This window comes from Lynx rufus, unplaced genomic scaffold, assembly GCF_022079265.1.
Source record: "Lynx rufus isolate CCGP_SWC_20201006 ecotype Redwood Valley unplaced genomic scaffold, mLynRuf1.p SCAF_2, whole genome shotgun sequence".
Lineage (NCBI taxonomy): Eukaryota > Metazoa > Chordata > Mammalia > Carnivora > Felidae > Lynx > Lynx rufus.
The window spans coordinates 125155092-125174900 of record NW_025814834.1 but is presented as its reverse complement, the minus strand read 5'-3'; the positions used below and the strand labels follow the sequence as shown (position 1 = coordinate 125174900).

Below are 19809 nucleotides of genomic sequence, written 5' to 3'. Positions count from 1 at the left end.
AAACCAAAAGAAGGGGAAAATCACACGGACAAACATACTTGTTGCATGTTATGTCAATAATTATGACAAATTAGGGGCGCCTGGGTGGCTCAGTCAGTTAAGCGTCCGACTTCAGCTCAGGTCATGATCTAGCGGCTTGTGAGTTCGAGCCCCGCGTCGGGCTCTGTGCTGACAGCTCAGAGCCTGGAGCCTGTTTCAGATTCTGTGTCTCCCTCTCTCTCTCTGATCCTCCCCCGTTCATGCTCTGTCTCTCTCTGTCTCAAAAGTAAATAAACATTAAAAAAAAATAATAATTATGACAAATTAGAAATAATCTAAATGTCCAGTGTATGAAAAAATTAAATTACATGGGTGCCTACTACATGTCAGGCATTTCATATATTTTCTCCATTTTCTTCACAGCAATTCTGCAATGTGACTATTTATTTGTTCCCACTTTTTAACGACTTTGTTCAAGGTCACACAGCTAACGATAGAACCTGAATTCAAACTAAGGTGTGTATGATTCCACAGTTGTTACAAATATAGATGGTGGAGCAGGCCACTTGAACTTGAATCTCTGTTCTACCACTTACTAGCTACCTGGCCCTCAGCAAGTCAGTTGACCTCTCTGTCTCAGTTTCCTCCTCTATGAAATGGAAATAATAACAGTACCTTCCTCAATGGTTTAAATGAGGTGATACATAAAAGTGTTTACAACAGTTTCTTTAAGAGCTACAGAAGTATTAGCTATTATTCAGAGTATTATGCTTCCATTACACCATGCTGCATCAGAAGCTGTAAATATAGATTTTAATCAACGTGATAGTTTTTCTGTAACGTTAAGTGAAAAATATGAGAATACAAAATTGTATCTATGCTATAATTACAACAATGTAAAAGGCAGTATATAAATGGACAAGAACTAGGATTTCTACACCAAAAAGACTGTATTTGTTGGGATATTGGTACTATGGTGAATTTATTTTCTTTTAACTTGCAATAATATTGTTTCTTAAGAGTAACAACAATAAGGTGTTTTTTTTTTAATTATGCTTAAGAAATTTTTTAGGGGCGCACACGTGGGTCAGTTGTTTAAGCGTCTGACTCTTGATTTTGGCTCAGGTCATGATCTCACGGTTCATGGAATCGAGCCTTGCGTCCAGCTCTCCGCTAACAGTGCCAGAGCCTGCTTGGGATTCTCTCTGTCCCTCGCTCTCTGCCCCTCCCCCACTCACACACAGCTGGCCCCCTCTCTCTCTCTTTCTCTCTCTCTCTCATTCTCTCCTCTCGAAATAAATAAACATTTACAAATATAGAGGAATTATTAAGAATTTTAAAAAAAAGAAATTTTCAGTAGTGTGGCTGCATACTTCTGTCTCTGCTGTGTAGAAACTCTACTAACTGGAGACTTACCCTCAGGCTAGACCCTTTGAGGGGTTCGGTGTTATTGGCTGAAGCAAGACACTTATTGCGCAAGGATTAATTTCCCAGTCTCTGAAATGATAGATCTGGATTCAGTTTCATGTCTATGGCTGAACAGCTGAGTGAGCTTAGGCCAATCACTTAACCTCTCAGAGCCTCAGTTTCCTCCTCTGAGAGGACATTCCTCATCATAGAGAACATAACTATGTCACGGGTTATGTTTTCTTTTTAATGAGTAGTAAATATGATAATGAATATGATGCTTCCTTGACACCCCACCAAGATTATCACAATTAAATATTTCCTAGAGTATGGGGCGCCTGGGTGGCGCAGTCGGTTAAGCGTCCGACTTCAGCCAGGTCACGATCTCGCGGTCCGTGAGTTCGAGCCCCGCGTCGGGCTCTGGGCTGATGGCTCAGAGCCTGGAGCCTGTTTCCGATTCTGTGTCTCCCTCTCTCTCTGCCCCTCCCCCATTCGTGCTCTGTCTCTGTCTGTCCCAAAAATAAATAAAAACGTTGAAAAAAAAATTTTAAAAAAATAAATATTTCCTAGAGTAATCAGCTGTTTAATGTTTGCCTCTCTAAGACATCCTCTGATGTCTTAGGAGATAAACCCCACCAAAGCATGGAGCACTGCATTGCATAGTGCAGCATCTAGCATAATGCTTTGCACATAGTAAGCGCTCAGTAAACACGTGGATGAATGCATGAAAACCTTATAGGAATGGTCTTGGCAGTTTCCACTATAGAAATGTGATCGGATTTAGTGTTGGCTCAGGAAAAGACTCACACAGCATGGTGTTGGCTTCAGCTGTCATAGCAAGGCTATGTGCTCTGCCCAGAGATACACAGCCAAGGCGGAAGTGTGGACCGAAATCCGAGCCACTGACCTGGCAGGGGGCAGGGGGCACAGATTGTCTACCTGGAACCAGAGATGACTTTCGATAATTCGCACAAAGGAACCACCATTTAGGCTAGCAGTGGCCTTGGGTCACAGAATCAGGGATCCAACCTCAAAAACATCCAATCCTGGGAAAATACATTAAGGGGCTTAAGGTAGGAAGGGGGAAATGACCAGATGGAAAGCCCTTCAATTTAAAGACAGTATTTACCTTGTCCAAGCAAGCAAATAACCCATTCACCACTACCCAACTCCCCCAAAAATGAATGTCTCTGGTATCTCAGCTGAACCTTTAGGTGGGGCTGAGGGCAAGACTCTGTTTTTCCACTGGAGGACATGAGTCAGTGAACAGTGAGGTTCTACTTAATCACCACCCAAAAACAAGGTCCTTAAAACCAAGAGCTAGAAAAGCAAGGAAGTGATTAATATAAAAGTCAGGATAGTGATTATTCCTTGGTCAGGGCAGGGTGGGGGTGGGGGTGGGGGTGGGGGTAAGGAACCTCATGGAGAAGCCATATATAGAGGTTTTCCGGGGTCCGAAAATGTTCCATTCCTTGACCTCTGCGGTGGTTGCTTCATAATTATACTGACACACGCTCTATGTAATTTTCTAAATGTGTCTTATATTTTACAATTTCAAACAGCTGGAAAAAAATACAAACTATACAGTGTTTTTAAGCAGGGAAAAATGACCAGATTTGTATTATTAGAAGATCACTTGGCTGTTGAATGGAACATTGATTGAAGGTGGGGCAAGGCTAGAGACAGAGAAAACAGGAGGTGAGGTGCCTGCTATAACTTGGTGGGAGATTATAAAGACAGGCCAGGACCTCCCCCTTAACCTCCCTCCCTGGTGGCTCCACTTAGAGGGACTCACACTGCCTGGCCAGTGGCACCGAGAGCACATTTTTCACAATGCCACAATATTATCCAAGTTGAGTTGACACAGGGGCTTCTGTCATAACATAGAATCACTGTCATGATATCTAATCACTCCAAACTTTACAGAGTGTTTTCACATCTGCCCTCCAGAACCAGAATGTTAGCTGCATGAGCACAGAGGCTTTGTCTTGTTCACGGCTATACCCTCAGTGCCTAGAACTGAACTTGATACACGGTGGGTGCTCACTACATATTACGGAATGAAGGAGCGCATTTAATTATCATTGATATTTAATCATCACGACAACCTGTGAGGACAGGTAGGCCACAAATGATCATCCCCATTTTGGAAGTTAGGAAACAAAGACTTGGGGAAACGAAGGAACAGATCAAAGAGCTGATAATTTGGTGGACAAGAGAATCGTGATTTGATTTCAGGTTTTCTGCTTCAACTCCCTTGTTCTTCCTGCTCCTTCACAGCTGAAGAGCCAAGCCTTCAAGTTCTTAAAGCCCTGAAACACCAGCTGGAAGGAAGTATTCCAAAATACATAATGCTATCAGATATCCTATGTCATCGGACGTGCTGGGTACAGGATGAGCGAGGCCTGCCCAGGGCTCAACACCCATCACCACAGTCCCCTCAGAGGAGATGCAGGGTTCCCCTGGCAGATCAGATCCAGTCGGCCCTAGGCCAGCTGGCATCTGTATTTCCCCACATCCCTGACTTGTCTCTGCTCCTCATCCCATTCTACCCCTCCACGCAAGAGAAGCTTCCAAAGACCCTGTTATTTAACAGCAAAAACACGCATTCTCATTTTTCTCCTTAGAAGAAAAGGAAAAGAAACAATAAAGAAATATGGCAGCAGACAGTTTCGGTGCTCCTCAAGAGCCTTTGTCACCCGAGTGGGATTCCGTGGGGAGGCTAAAAACATAATGCTCCATGAGAAGTTAATCTTGGTTTCTTTCCTCTTAATGTTAATTAAAAGTAGTCATTTGAAGCAAAAACCACAACTCGGATACCTAGGGACTCCAGATGTTCAATTAATAGGAATGTTTATACACCTGGAATTATGTATGTCCTCCGTGGGAATCTTGGTCAAACTCCAAGAACCAGCAAACACAGTATTTAAAATAGGGTTTTGGACAGAATACTTGAAACACACAAACCGCTCAAAAAAGTCAAACTTTTAGGTCACCTTCCTCCCTTCTTCCCCTGCTGCAAGGCCTGATACTCACTTTATCCCAAGAGCAGTGTGGTCTAGGAGAGTTGGACCATCCTAGTCAGTTAAACAGTCTGTGTAACCACCCTGAGAGTGTCACACGTAGGACTCACCAGAAATTCATTGGCAAACTCCTCTTTGTTAGATTTCTTGTTTTGGGCCTCATCCAGGAACTTCTGCAGAATTTCTCTTTGGTCCATGCTGCAGGGCAAGAGAAACTGTCTACCAGTGGGTTAAGAGAGGGCATGTCAAGTGGATGTCATGGCCGAGATACCACCAAGAAGCCACTGCTGCCTCCAGAGCAGAGCATGTTGAAGGCTGTGGTTAACTGACTTCATCACAAGCCCTAGAGGAAATTAGTACGCAACCAGCCTCTGTGGTCACACAACAAAGCCATCATCACTCCAGGGCCCTAGCGCCTTCCTTCTCGAGGAAGGAACCTGGTTACAGTTCAAGTGCTAACAAACAAGAGGCTAACCAGAGCATAACACATGGCCTGCTTAGCTCTGACACCGTTCCACTCCATCATCTTTAAGTCAAATTCACCCTTTTTCTTGCTTCCTAGAGAAAAGGCAGAATTACAGGTCTTAGGAATGGGGTCTGCCTCTCCCCATTTCCTCAATGAACACAAAGGCCCTGTTGATCCTTTCTGTTTCCTCCTGTCCCAAATGAACTCAGCCAAGTTCAGTTAGGGTCCGAAAGGGAGACAGACACCGTTTGGAATTAAGACACCTTCTGCCTGCACTATTCTCCCCCAAAGTTTCTTGTCCATGCGATCTGTGGAAAATTACTGTTCATCAGAGAAGGCTTTTTTATTCAGCAATCTTATGTCTGCCATATACACCTCAAACTCTCTTTTGGATGAAGCAAAGTCAGCTGCTTCTGACAGTCTGTGTCTCTCCGTGGGCTGGGGAAGTGCTGACCTCCACTAAGGGAAGTGCTGTTGATTTCAGGACTGAGTATTGGTCTGTATAAGATCCAGGAGGACAGTGGCCCCCATGAGGAGCACCTGACCAGGAAGTTGGCACAATATCCCCTGTAGGCAATGCTAGTAAACTATAAGGAACAGAAAAAGAGTAAAATCAGCCACCTTGCTGGCAGCAGTATAACTTTCAGGGCCGAAAGGCTGAAGAACCATTTCTAGAGAAGGCATTCTACTATCCAACTAGTGCCTTGGAAAAGGCCATTGCTTCAGGAAGCCACGCTGTGCGTGTGGCATTTTGTCCCTGACAGACAAGCTGTTCGAGAGAAAGCTTCCACATCTCAGCTTGCGTAAATCCTCTCCTCAGTGGGTACAAACCTACCTAAGACTGTCTCATGCGGAGTGAGAGCAACTCAAAATCAGTAGATCATCTCTGTTTGAAGACAGAAGTTCCATAAAAAATTGTTAACAAAATTAGTCTGAAATAATCCTGAAGAAAACCGGGAAATGTGCCATTAGAACTTCCTCTATTAGCAATCTTTTCTGTTTTGGATTATTTAAACTCCCTTTAGGAAATTCGAGGCACTACTAAGCTACATCCATTTTATTGAGCCTCGCAACAGGAAAAGAAAGGTCTTTGAGGGATTCTGCATGTGAAACAGTAGTTGTTGAGAACAGGATAGTATTCCTCAGTCCCCATCTAGCATTAAAGGAGACTTTTTTGTTGTAGTAAATAATGCAATGTTTTATTTGGCTATCTTAAGACTTACAGGGGAAAAACTTTAAAAGTATAAAATCGAAAATTCACAATAACTAAAACCATGTGAAAGTACGTACATGATTAAATGAAGACTAAATGGCACCGAAAAGAATGAACTGTGTGAGTGCTAGAATTAAGGATTTTTTTTTTTTTTAAAGTAGGCTTCATGGCCAACGGAGTCCAATGCAGGGCTTGAACTCACAACCCTGATCAAGACCTGAGCTCAGATCAAGAGTCAGACACTTAACCGACTGAGCCACCCAGGTGCCCCTAAGGATGCTTTGTAAAATTCTTTAAACATTATTATACCATTTTTTAAATTAGAAAAAAGCAAAAATCCATTAATTTGTTCAACAAATTTATTGAGTACCCACTAAATGCTAAGTATTATGGTAGGGCTGGATATACGAGAGCAAACAAGCCAGAATAGAGTGAAAAAACACCCTTAAACTGGTTAATAAAGCATCTCAGGACTAAGACATGGCTGTAATTACTCATTAAAATAAAAACGTTCCAAACTAACCGGTTAATTTGCAGAGTAGCAAAGCATAACCCTAAAGGAAAAATGATTTTCTGTATTTTAACAAGTTAAAAGAGATAGTTTCACAATCCCTCTGTCCCCTTAGAATGTAATTACTTCCAACAAAACTAGAACTTTACTAATTAATAAACAAAAAGATACCTAATAAAATAAGTTTTAAATCTATATTTCTCAAACTCATATTTCAGAATGATCTCTAACTTTATTCTCTTCTTAGGGAGAACTAACATAGTGATGGCTACAAGATAAAGAAAAACTCGCTGAGTTGCCCCTCCTTTTACCCCAAATATAAAAATCTAAAAATAGCGTCTGAGCCGAACTGCAGATTTCTTTTCAAAAGCAAGCAGCAATTCTTAGGAGTCTGTTCCACACTAAAACCAAAAGATACAGAAACATCGTGAAATAACCAAACCTCAAAAACCCACTTCGCTGAAAGACCATTTCCTGAGTAGACCACTCAAGCAAACGACAAACACAACTGAAGGAGAAAACAAAAAAAAAAAACTTTTATTAACAGTTTTATTTTAACAAATCTAAGCTGCTACTTAATTTTTCACACTTCCTTCTGTCGATAGGGGAAGGCGACGGGAGCATCATGCTTTTTGATACAGATTCTGATGACTCATTTATATCTTGTGGGAAGATCAACAACTGGGGAGGGGGAACATGTTCTACAGCAAAGACTGGCAAATACGTAAAAGAATTGACGAATTTATGGTGAAACATTTAAACCGGTCCGGCCTAAGCCCTAAGTGAACACAACAATTCCATGAAGTGAAAGACCCATGAGCACTTTGTCAGGACCCGCCGGGGTGAGTTCTAGTGGAAAGTAAAAGTGAATGAGCACCTGAAGAAGAGCCAGGAAGGAACACCTCACTGCTGCCTCCTGTGGTTCTGCTGTTTATTCAGAAGGTGGATGACAGCATAGAGGAGTGCCCCTCGTAGTCACCTGCACCGGCAAGAGGGGAGCGTGCCTGTATAATGTCCGACATCAGCGTCACGGAGGTTGGAATTCGATGACAAAAAAAAAAAAAGAAAAAGAAAAAGAAAAAAAAGAAACTTTAACCAAAGAGAATATCAGGGGAGATCATTAGGACAAGTATTATCAGTTAATAGGAAATACACTCAGGTTTCTCACAACATCCTTCTCTGTCTATGGGGAGGCCTGTTTTACCCTGGGGAAGCCACTTAACAATCTTTGCTTTGGTTTCACTAGGGTCATTGATTTGATACGGGCTCCGTGTAGTATCCGTGAAACACGCAGTTCTTTGTGAGCATCCTGGTGGTCACCAAGGCCTGCTTGTCATTTCTCCTCAATGTCTTGTAGATTCAACCAGTCTCTTCCATTCCCATGCTGACCCCCGCCCCTCCTTGTGAATTCCATCAGCAACAGGCTCTGAGTTGTACTCCATGCTCGCGTCTCCTAGGAACCAAGCGTGGGTGAAAGCTCTTAAAACTCCACTTAAATGCTAAAGAACCGAAGTAGTTACCGATGGTCTACTGCACGCACGTCCAGATTCCTCAGCTTGTCACCAAGCCCCTCCTGGGCTTGGGTGGGTCCCCCCCACCCAAACTATCTAGCCACATCAACCACAGGCCTTACTCATTTTACTGCCACCTCTTTTGCTACTTCTCACCTTTCCCCTAATGTTCGCCAAGATGAAAATAAAGCTGTAAAGCTTAGTTACTCTTTTCTTCACAACGCCCGCCCCTAACTCCATCTCAGCACAACTTTCTTAGTCTGCCTCCTTTCGGTCGAAGTCTTTATTTTCAGCTGTGGAAGTTTGCTTTGTTTCTCCACAGGTTTCTTGCCTCCCACAAGTTTATTGGAAGGAGTTTATTCGAAAGAAGACACATAAGCCACCCCCTGTAGTTTTAAATGTATCAAAGGCCACGGTAGCGCCTTCCATATACATTTTCGGGACCCACAGTGCTTAACGTGCTCTTAAGCACACCTAAATTACACCTGTTGTGATCAAGCACACTACGTAATGTGGTTAGGTGTTGGTGAGGGGTCCACCCTGACTTGGTTACTCTCTCCGTCAAGTACTCCAGGTCTCCTGCCTGGCACAGACCATGCCTGTCTCTGGCCAGGCACTTTTCGCTGTGCCAGGAGCAGATGGGCCTTCCCTACAGGGAGGTCCCGGAACCTGGAAAAGAGCATGTACCTGAGAGCTGCTGCCTGAGCAGCCGGGCCACTGTTACGGAAGGAATGATGCTGCCACCACTGAGGCAGAGCCCAGCTCTGTGCTGCTACAATGGCCAGGAAAAAAACGACCCCTTTATCTCCCAGAATAGACCCATTTCCCCTTCTATAAATGGACATAGTAGAGGCTGATAAAACGCCTCTGACGAGGCTTGTTGCACACATCACCCACAGCAGGAAAGTCCCCCATGCATCTCCTGGCCATGATGGCTTCTCATCGCTACAGCTTTCTGAGACCTCATCAGTCTCTTCGGTTCACCCGCTGTGAACTTCATAGTCAGCTTCCAGCCATCCACAGGGAATCACGCTCTGCCTTTGGTTTCGGAAGTACAACCCTCAGGAGGCTAACGACAACTGATAATTTGCAATTGACCCAATTTTCCTTCTATTAAAACAGAGTTGGGACTCTTGGTGAGACCTGGCATCGTGTTCAAAACGTAATCAAACTTGAAATCTTATCTTTCATTTGTTGACTCAGTATTGAGTCTATTCATTTCTTTTTTTTTATTCATTTATTCTTTTAATGAATATTTATGAGATCCATAGGTACGCAAGAGAATGGGGAGGAGGGGTGCTACAGATGTGTACAACGAGTTGTCTTCATTCAAGGATCTTTTTCTAGTAGGGGAGGGAAGTACACAAATAACTATAACTTAAGGCCATTTGTGGGAATATGCAAACAGAATGTTGAGAAGGCAAAGATCACTTTGTATTTGGGTTTTCTGGGTAGCCTTCATCGAGGAAGCGACCTTTGAGCTGGGTCTTGAATATGTCGAAGAGCCTGAGGAGAAGCAATATAAAACAGAGAACGGCAGGAGGAGGATGGCTTAGTGAGTGGCTCTCAGTCCGACTGGATGATTGGTCAATGTAGAGAAGAGTCTTGATCCACAAGGCTAGAAAGGGCAGTTGGAGACAGACCCTGAGGGAATTTGAATGCCAGGCTAAAAAGTCAGGCTTTATTTGATGGGCGATGGAAAACTGGGGAAGGTTTTATATTTTTTTTAATAACAACTTTATTGAGGGGGTGCCTGAGTGGCTCAGTCGGTTAAGCATCCGACTTCGGCTCAGGTCATGATCTCATGGTCTGTGGGTTTGAGCCCTGTGTCGGGCTGTGTGCTGACAGCTCAGAGCCTGGAGCCTGCTTTGGATTCTGTGTCTCCCTCCCTCTCTGCCCCTCCTCCACTCGCGCTCTGTCTCCCTCTCTCTCAAAAATAATTAATAAACATTAAAAAAAATTAAAAATATAACGACTTTACTGAGGTAGTACTGACATACAACAAACTACACACTTCAGAGTGTGTGGCTTGAGAAGTTTGAAATGTATATACACCCAAGAAGCCATCAGTACAATCAAAACAATGAACATATCCAATCACCTTCAAAAGTTCCGCTGGAAGATCTTAAGAAAATGGCAATCAAAGCAATGTTTCTTTCCTTTCTTTCTTTCTTTCTTTCTTTTTTTTTTTTTTTTGAAGAAATGGCCCCTCTGATAAATTTTTTTAAAAGTCTTATAATCTACTTCAGTAGTATGTAAAATTTCAAAATGATTATATCTGAAAATGACTCAGAAGACTAGACAAGGAAACCACAGCTTTGGTCAATCTGGTGGCCGTATTAGGACAGATGGGAATGGGCAAGCCTGGAACAGGACAATCAGTTAATAGCCTAAGAGACTTTACCAAAAGTCCAGGCATGGGGTAACAAACTCTCATAGAAAGAATCCGGACAAAAAGCAAGGTATAAGTGAGAAAGACTAGGTGAGTAGGGCTGGAGGCAGGGAAAAGGGGAAACATGACTGAGGTTTTGAGCTAGCTGGACAGTAATCTGAGGCAGTATAGGGATAAAAAAGGTATATAGATACAAAGAATTGGAGCTCGTGGATATGGATTTAGGAAGAAGGGAAATAAGTCCGTCAGACTTAGGAATCTTAGGAATCACACTGAGGCGAGGGGTAAAGCCAGAAGACTGGCTTAAGCCAAAACTTTATGAACTGTGACAGCAGCCCCAAACTGTTCATAGTGCAGTGTTTAAAATAGTCCAGGGGTGCCTGGGTGGCTCAGTCGGTTAAGCGTCCGACTTCGGCTCAGGTCATGATCTCACAGTCCATGAGTTCGAGCCCCGCGTCGGGCTTGGTGCTGACAGCTCGGAGCCCGCAGCCTGCTCCGCATTCTGTGTCTCCCTCTCTCTCTGCCCCTCCCCTGCTCATGCTCTGTCTCTCTATCTCTCAAAAATAAATGTTTTAAAAAAATTTATATAAAAAAAAAGGTGTGGAAACAAAGGCTCAGGGGAATTTGGATTACTTGCCCAATGTCACATGATTAGTCTTGGTGAAACTACATTGTGAACATCAGAGAACCTGAATGTATTCTTCATCTCTGGGCTACAGTGCCTTCTTCCTGCCACCCAAACACTTCAGCTCTCCCAGGAGAGGGTGCCTAGGAACGAACACAACACCTAAGCCAGAGCTGCTTCATCCATTTACTTGGTATAATCCCCAGGAGCACTGTATCCTCAGTCTCCAGATACTGCTGTATACTTGGCAACAGATTCCTATTCGGATGTCTTGCTGACAGTATAGGATAAAATGGGGAGCTAGCGAAGCTAAGAGGGAAGAGAAAAGACAAAGAGGAGGCTGCTAGCCTCTGACCTTTATCGTGTATTTTTCAGCTTTACTGAGAGAGAATTGACATTGTAACATTGTATACATTTAAGGTGTACAGGGCAATGATTTGATACATGTGTGTATTTCAAAATGATTACCACAGTAAGGTTAGTTAACACATCTGTCATCTCACCTAGTTAAACAATGTGTGTTTTGGGGCACCTGGCTGGCTCAGTTAGTGGAACATACAACTCTCAGTCTCAGGGTTGTGAGTTCAAGCCCCATGCTGGGTGTAGAAAAAAAAATTTTTTTTAAATAAATACATAAACATAGGACAGATAAATAAATAAAGTGTTTTGTGTGTATGGGTGTGGTAAGAACTTTAAAAATCTACTCTTTAGCAACTTCTAAATACAGGATATGGTATTGTTAACTATAGTCACCATGATGTACATTATTCTCCCAGACCTTTCTCATCTTATAACTGGAAATTTATACCCTTTGACTACCTTCACCCATTTCCCCCACCTCCCACCCCCTGCCCAGGGCAACCCCTAATCTGTTTCTGTATCAATCAATTAAATTGGATTTGCTGAGAATTAGTTCAAATACATAGACACAATTTTATTTCATGAACAAAACAGCATTGGTCAATGTGAAAATAGTGATTTCACCTAAGAAGTAAAATACCACAAAACCCACCCTGTTGAATTTACAGTAATGTAAGGGACAAAGAAGTACATCAAGTGTCTTCAATTGGTAGCAAAAAAAAGCTAATTGCTACTTAAAAGAAACATGAAATCTCATCTGGGATTACAAACCTATTGTGATTTCTCCAAGAATTGAGGAAATCACACAACTTGAAAAAGTCAAGATATAGTCCCAGCGCTACATCTTTAATTCTATGCATTGAGGGGAAACAGATAGCTGGCTGGCTGAAAGGAGGGGATGTGGTTACACTTTAGCCAAACTGTAACCAAACCATTAATGCCTCTCTTCAAAATAGATATAGCAAAAAAAAAAAAAAAAAAAAAAAAACCCAAAAAACAAAATAGATACAGCAATGCTTTTCTTCTTGACAGTCAGGTAAGTAGTCTGGTTTTGGGACTTAAGGAGTCTTGATGATTGCCTATGAATCTGTGAGATTATTAAGGACTATTTCAAGATATTCATAACATGGATACTGTATGCCTCATTTCCAATCACTTCCAATCACTTATGGTAGGGCCGGGGAAAATATATACCCTCTACTGACTGACTACTCAGGAGTCACAGAGCTTTCTGATTTGGTAAAGTTCTCAAGAAAGTGTGGACTATGCCAGAACCAACAGAACACTCGAAAATCTAAAAAACAGAGTAATCCTATGTACAATTGTGTTTGGCAGGAATTATCAGGATTGCCACAGAATTTAAATTATTCAAGGAGAGATGTTCATTTAGCTTTAAAGCAAGGGTCTACACACTTTTCTGTCAAGAGCCAGATAGTAAATATATTTTACAGGCCATATGGTATCTGCTGTAACTTCTCAACTCTGACGTTGTGGTACTAAAACAGTCATAGACAATATGTAAACAAGTGAGTGTAGCTGCAATCCAATAAAAGAATTTACAGAAAAAGGAGCAGGCAGGATATGGCCAATCCTTGCTCTAAAATGATGGGTCTCAATTCTGTATGTACATAAGAATCCCCTGTGGAACTGGTAGCATCCTAGGTCCCAGCCCACCCCTACAGAATCAGAATCTCTAGGGATGGGGCCTGGAAATCAGCAATTTATAAGGTCCACAAGTGGTATGCAGGCCCCTTTTTGGTTTGAAAAACACTGTGGTATGCAGCTAGTTTCATCTAAGCTGGGATGGCCCCTCTGTCCTAGATGTGGGCCAGCACTTCCTGCATCCTGTGGCAGTAAAAATGCACTCACTGTTTTATCTTTTGTCGGCCTTTCTGGTAGGAGGGCAGATGCAGAAACTGCTATTTTTTGTTTTCAACCTAAAAATGCATAAAATAATTCTGCTTTAGTGAAATTAACACAAGACTCAGGTTATGAATTCAAAAGAAATTCTCAACTTAAAGAATTGAAATCTCCCTGAAGTCCTTTAGATTGCAAAATGAGCAGACAAGATCCTTCCCAAAGGACAAGAGGAAATCTGAAGGAAGTTTACTGTGTGCTCCCTTTCCCAAAAGATCTCCAGCCAAGCCCGGCTCTGATGCTTCCAATTCCGCTCCTAACAAGTTGTTACTTTGTGTCTAGAGGTCTTTGCTTAAATGGTACCTCATTAAAACTCACATAAAAACACAAAGCACAAAATCTCTGTAGACCTCCAAGGGCTTCTCCCAACTGTAGCAATCAGTAGAAAAGAAATTATTCAGCTAAATTAGGTTCTGTTCAAAAGAAAGCAGTTTTGGATATGGTTGTCTGCTTTAACTGCCAGAAATCAATCACCTGAGCAGTCACAGGGGCAGTGATGTTCAGGCTGGCAAACAGCTCCCACCTCTTCTTCAGCTCTCCAGATTCTCCTAGGAAGAACAATGGATAGCCTACAGTCAAAGGCATGGTTTTCAGGAGCTTCCCAAAGAAACCACGAATAATCTGCAGATACCTTCAAGAAATGCGGCTCTCACTAAGGCTTCTGCTGATGCTGGAAATGAAGAGGAGTGCTCTATGAGAGCAGATGGTCTAATGATTCCTAAGACATGACCTTAGAATGCCTCCTCTAGACATCGTTTTTGTTAGACAATAGGGGGATGGTTCTGAATTTCTTCAACTTACATCCAAAGATGTTAGGGAGAGGAGACCCAGAAATTCACCAGGGAGCAGAGTGAAGCCAGGCTGAGATTAGCATTCTATCACCAGTATACTTGCTAGGCAGTTATATATAGAAAGTGGGATTTAGCTCTGTAGAGTTAGTAGTCAACATTTTAGGCAAAGTGTCTCTGGAGTCCAACACCCATAGTCCTGAGCTTCTGACTGTTCCCCTTTTTACTGCTCTTTTCAGCAAAGTAGGGTGATCTGTTTTTCTACCTGGTTTCCAACTTACAAAGAATCAGGAATTGGGAGTTCCAGGTATGAGTACAAAAACAATGCAAATGCCTATCAGAGCCAGGGCCCCAACATACTTACCCAACCTCCCTGGCCCTGGACAAACTCCCGGACGGCACTGTTCCCGTTGATCAGGTTTACTATGGGGATAGCCACCTGTCTTGATATTCCAGGAGCCATGCGGGCCACACATTCAAGAAGCTTCACGGACACTGCCAGAAAGGCTCTCTCATAAACTAAGCTGGAATCCTGAGCACACCAGGCCTGGCTGAGAGATTTTACTGTGTCCTGCAGTATAGTTCCTGCCTGGGGAGAGACATGGGATATCAGCGAAGTATCGAAAAAAAAAGTCTACAAGGAGCTGTAGGTGCAGGAATCCAGTAAAGCAAGTGTTTCCTATAGGAGAGAATAGCAAATGTACCACTGGTTGTATCTAAGATAATCTAAGGAGTAGAAGGCCAAACTTTTCCTATTTTATGATTTTGTTATTTATTGTAATGGGTATAGAGAAAACATAAGTAGCCCATCAAACCCATGATTTCAGGTGTCATTATTTAGGATGAGCAAAATGATTGAAAGAACAACAAAATTATTTGAAAGGACAATATTAAGTACGTGATAGTACTTAATAGTCAAATTGTGAAGGTACTGCTTGAATGACTGAAGTCTGGAAAATTCTGAAGTAGAAAAAAAAAAAAGATTTGTTTTTTCTCTCCCTCTTTCCTTCCCCCCCCCCCAAAATTGATCCAAAAGTCATTAGATGGGATGGGGCGCGTGGGTGGCTTAGTCGGTTAAGCGTCGGACTTCAGCTCAGGTCATGATCTTGTAGTTTGTGAGTTTGAGCCCCATGTCCGGCTCTGTGCTGACAGCTCAGAGCCTGAAGCCTGCTTTGGATTCTGTATCTCCCTCTCTCTCTGCCCCTCTCCAGCTCGTGCTCTGTCTCTCAAAAATAAATAAACGTTACAAAAAAATTAAAAAACAAAAAAACAAAAGTCATTAGATGGGGCCAAGCAAGATGTACTGTGGTGTAGTGTAGGGGGGCCCATGGGAGTCACAGCAGGGTGTCAGAGTCCAAACAAGTTGGGAGGGCCATCTACATGAGTACCTAGATCTTGGTTTCCAAATACCATTCTCCATTAAAACCAACCAGAGCTCCCTGGACAATGGCTGATTTCAGGCTGGGGCCTGGAAATACAAGAGATATGTCAGAAATTAAGGAAATACTCACAGAGCGACAGGACATGCCAAAAAGACACAGTCCAGATTGAAAGGACTCCCACGGGCCAAAACTAGGACAATTTGAACATCCAAATAAATAATGATGGTAACAGATTACTAGTAACAGATAGGAATTCATGAGTCCATGTTGATATAAAAAATAAATACATGAAAGAGTAAAAAAAAACGAAAAAGAAAAAAAATACATGAATAGATTGAAATGTTGATGAGATACTAGATATTTACATGGTTTCAAAATACCTCCCTATGCAAATTTAACTATATTAACTGCAGTAGATATAACTGCTGTAGAGAAGCCTTGCAGACACCATCTTAAGTGATTAAGTTAACATCAGTAATGGGATAAAGTGAAATTTGTGCCACTTAATAGGTACGACGAGAAGAACACCGCAACACTTTTGTGATCTTACTGCAAAGGTACATATCCTGAATCTACGCAAGAGGAAACATTGAAAAACCCCAAATTTAGGGACCTTCTACAAAATTACTGACTCATAATCTTCAAGTGTCATGGTCATGAAAAATCACGGAAAGATTGAGGAACTATTTCAGATTAAAGGATATTAAAGAGACATCACAACTAAATGCAATATCTGATTCTGGCCTAGATCTTTTTGTTGTAAGTGACATCATTGGGACAACTGGAACAATTTGAATGGAATCTGAGGATAAGATGAAAATGTGTCAGTACTAGTTTCCTGGTTTTGATGGTTTAGATCATGGTTATATATAAAAGCACAGCCTTGTTTGAAGGAAACATAGAAGTATTAGCGGATGATGGAACATCCTATCAGCCACCTACTCGCAAATGATTCAAGAGGGAAATTCTTTGTACAATATGCACAACTTTCCTATGAGTTTGGGACTGTTACAAAAAACTTTTTTTTAATTAAAAAAAAAAGTAAATTCATCTCTTAGCTACCTTAGGAAAGCTTTAGTGCAAGCAATTAGGAGTAACAAGTCTGGTTCTGCCTGAATAGGCGTACCATCCAAGCTATATTCAGTAAGAAGAATAAAGCATAATGGTGAAGAGTGTGGTTCAAATCCTAACTTCAACACTCACGGAGTAACCTAATTTCTTGTTTCCCTATCTCTCAGTTCCCGTATCTGTTTAAATGGATATCAAGTCAGAAAATACTTATCGGGGATCTCCCGCATACAAGGTGCTATTCTAGGTTGTGTGAATACTGCAGTGAACAAAGAGGTGAGATGTTTGCTCTCACAGCATTACATGCACATGAGGAGAGGTTGCACTTATGGATAATAGTTTCTACACGACCTCATAGAGTGGTATCAGGCTTAAATGAGGTAAGTGCGAAGCATTTAGAATACTGTCTGGCACGTGTTAAGTGATGAGTTAATATTACCTGCCATTATTGATATTAATCAGCAACATCTTCCAGAACATTGCCGATGGTCTTTACATCCGATACAGAATCCAAGTGCTATTGCCAATAATCATCATTCTGATGAAAAGCCAGATATGCCCTAGTGGGTTGCTGTAAGTACTTACCCCTCAGTGCAGCATACTTGTCGACTATCATTCCTGTACATAGTTTCGTTGCTGGGCCTTCTGGGGGTAGGGGAGGGGAAGACACCCACTCTCAGCAAAATAAATACTAAAACAAGTATATTAGAGACTAAAGTGCTTTACCAGGGACAAAATGCTACAGATGTGCTCTATGCCACTTAAGCACAGCTCTGATGAAAACAAATGGAAACAATGTCACTACCACTTGGGCTTTGATGAACTCCTAAAGAACTAGCAGCTGGAGAATTCCTGCTGTATCTCCTTGGATGAAGATAAGCCCCCAAATCTTTCACTAGGATATTTCTAGTCACAGTCATGTAAGAGAAGTAAGAAAAGAGCATCTGAAATAGAAAAAAGCAGCAACTTCACCTGTCCCTGAATGGTTTCTGAAATGATGTTTTTGACAGAATCTTCCATTTCTCCATTGAACTGGTCACCCAACATCCGAAGGCGACCAGCAATGATGGCCACGTCAAAAGAGCTCGACTCTCCTAAGACAGAGGGAACACATTCACATTTGTTACAGAGCTTGAAGGAATGGCAACTCCCAGGAATCTGGGCAGTGGAGAAAGTTCTTGACTTTTAAACAACATTGGGCACTGTTCTCTCCCAAGAGCACCTTCGATATTCTGTCAACACCGAGAATCAGAAAATCTCCCTTCACTGAGAATATCTTTCTCTTCCATGGAGACTACTGATTTTCAGGTATTGCTGAAAGCTTAATTTGCCTTTTGAAACTTCAGAGGAAATAAGGAAGTCTACCCAGATTCTCTCATTGACCTACAATCACCACCTCAGGCCAGGAGCCTTACCTGAATCTGTTTCATCTGCACAACGTAGGTCCCGGTTAGCAACCTGCACTGTGGGGCTCAAGAAGTCTGTGAGTAAAGAGTCCACAATGCATTGCGTTTGCTCCTCAAAAGTTCGGGGGCTCTTCATTTTAGATGGTTGCTGCAGAGTTTTGCTTCTCCACAAAACAAGCAGTTTTCAGCTCAGCAGTAAGTCAGAAATACTGGTAAGCCAGGTGTGTCCACCTCTTGTAAAGTTTCCTAAGGGGACGTAATCCGAGAGCCTGCCCTACCAATTGCCTTCAAAACTCGCTGCTCAGAAATGTGGGACTCCTCCGGATGGCTCATACAGAACTCAGGAGACTTTTCGAAGGCTTTCAGTTCCTTTTCTCAGAACCACACCCTAGCCAGTATCTAAGATTAATTAATAACTTGTATTGTTAGCCAATTTAGGACTGAAATAGAGTTGAGGAAGAGCTTTCTTGGGCAATTTCATTTAGAAATACTTCCTGTTAGGTTCTGTGTATGGCATAAGTTAAAGAAAGAAGGTTCTGAAGTTATAATAGATAAGCATTCAACGCCTGACATATGGCATTTGTTTGCCATAATCACACATTTAACTTACTATCTTTTTTTACACGTTTATTTATTTTAAGAGAGAGAGAGAGCACACACTCACACGCACACGATCAGGGGTGGGGCAGAGAGAGAGGGAGACAGAGGATCTGAAGCAGGCTCAGAAAGGGCTCTGCACTGACAGCAAAGAGCCTGGTGAGGGTCTCGAACTCACAAACCGTGAGAGCACAGCCTGAGTCAAAGTCAGTCACTTAAACAACTGAGCCACCCAGGCACCCCAAATTGCTGAGTATCTAAGGGTAGGGAACCATACCTAGCACTAGAAATAACAGAAAAATGACAGACACAGTTCCTGTCCTCAAGGAGCTTACACTTTAGCATGTATGACAGATATTACGTGACTGATCACATAATTTCTTGTGCTTATTGAGATACGGTGTGTGATTACAATGTGCAATAGGGAATCAAACCTAGGGGGTTAGAAAGACTTCCTTGAAGTAGTAACATCTGAGATGAGCTCTGAGGGACAAGTAGGGATTATGAGGCAAAGAAGAAAAATAAGACCATTCCAGGAGGAAATAGGATACATAAAAACTGAGAAGGTGGAAAAAAAACTTGGGCATTTGAGAAATTATGAATGGAGACAATACAAAGTATTTCACAGAGAAACTATGAGGATTAAATAAGATAATGTTACATGGGATGAACCAGCAGTTTCTGAAATGTAGTAAATGTTAAAGGTCTTCCTGTTAGCCCAAGGCCTAAGGACTAGGGTAAAAGGGATCTGAGATTCACTCTCTAACAGAATTAAGTAGGATTTTCCTAACAGGGTTAGATTCCATCACTGTTTTAGGAGATCTCATGATTAGACACTTACCCACAATGACCTGCCTTCTTAATGTAGCCACACCTAGTTTTGGGCTGTGGGTGTCAGCACTCAAACCTATCAGCCCTTCAAGGGTATTCTGATTGGTAGACTGATAGGAGATTCAAGCATAAACAGTGAGTCAGTTGTTCAGAATGAAAGTTCTCCTTGCAAAATACTAAGAGCCAGTCATCTGTTTTCTTTTCTTTTCTTTTCTTTTTAATGTTTATTTATTTATTTTGAGAGGGGGTGGAGCAGAGAGGGAGGTGAGAGAGAGAATCCCAAGCAGGCTCTCGGCTGTCAGCACTGAGCCCTACTTGGGGCTCAAACCCATG

At 42.1% G+C, this 19809-nt stretch overlaps 2 protein-coding genes across 6 annotated transcripts in view; both read right to left on the bottom strand.

Moving 5' to 3' along the window:
• Positions 1-4734, bottom strand: part of PTPN22 (protein tyrosine phosphatase non-receptor type 22) — a 60675-nt gene extending 55941 nt beyond the window's left edge. For both annotated transcript variants that reach the window (XM_047085181.1, XM_047085182.1), the window contains exon 1: positions 4520-4734. In XM_047085181.1, the coding sequence (XP_046941137.1) occupies positions 4520-4606 (87 nt within the window). In that variant the 5' untranslated portion in view covers positions 4607-4734. The remainder of the gene's footprint in view (positions 1-4519) is intronic.
• A 2374-nt stretch (positions 4735-7108) lies between these two features.
• On the bottom strand, positions 7109-18714 carry BCL2L15 (BCL2 like 15). Of its 4 annotated transcripts, XR_006962971.1 has the most exons (6): positions 18058-18714; positions 17615-17736; positions 14557-14781; positions 13879-13952; positions 13357-13424; positions 7109-7603 (listed from the first exon to the last, which is right to left on the bottom strand). XR_006962971.1 is itself a non-coding variant. In XM_047085183.1 (4 exons), the coding sequence occupies exons 1-4, from the start codon at positions 18182-18184 to the stop codon at positions 13935-13937; spliced, it is 492 nt and encodes a 163-aa protein (XP_046941139.1). In that variant the 5' UTR covers positions 18185-18714; the 3' UTR covers positions 12041-13934. The 4 variants fall into 4 exon arrangements, 1 of the variants encoding a protein (XP_046941139.1); XR_006962969.1 differs by having other exon boundaries at positions 13357-13952; XR_006962970.1 differs by lacking the exon at positions 13357-13424.
• Positions 18715-19809: the final 1095 nt, after the last annotated feature.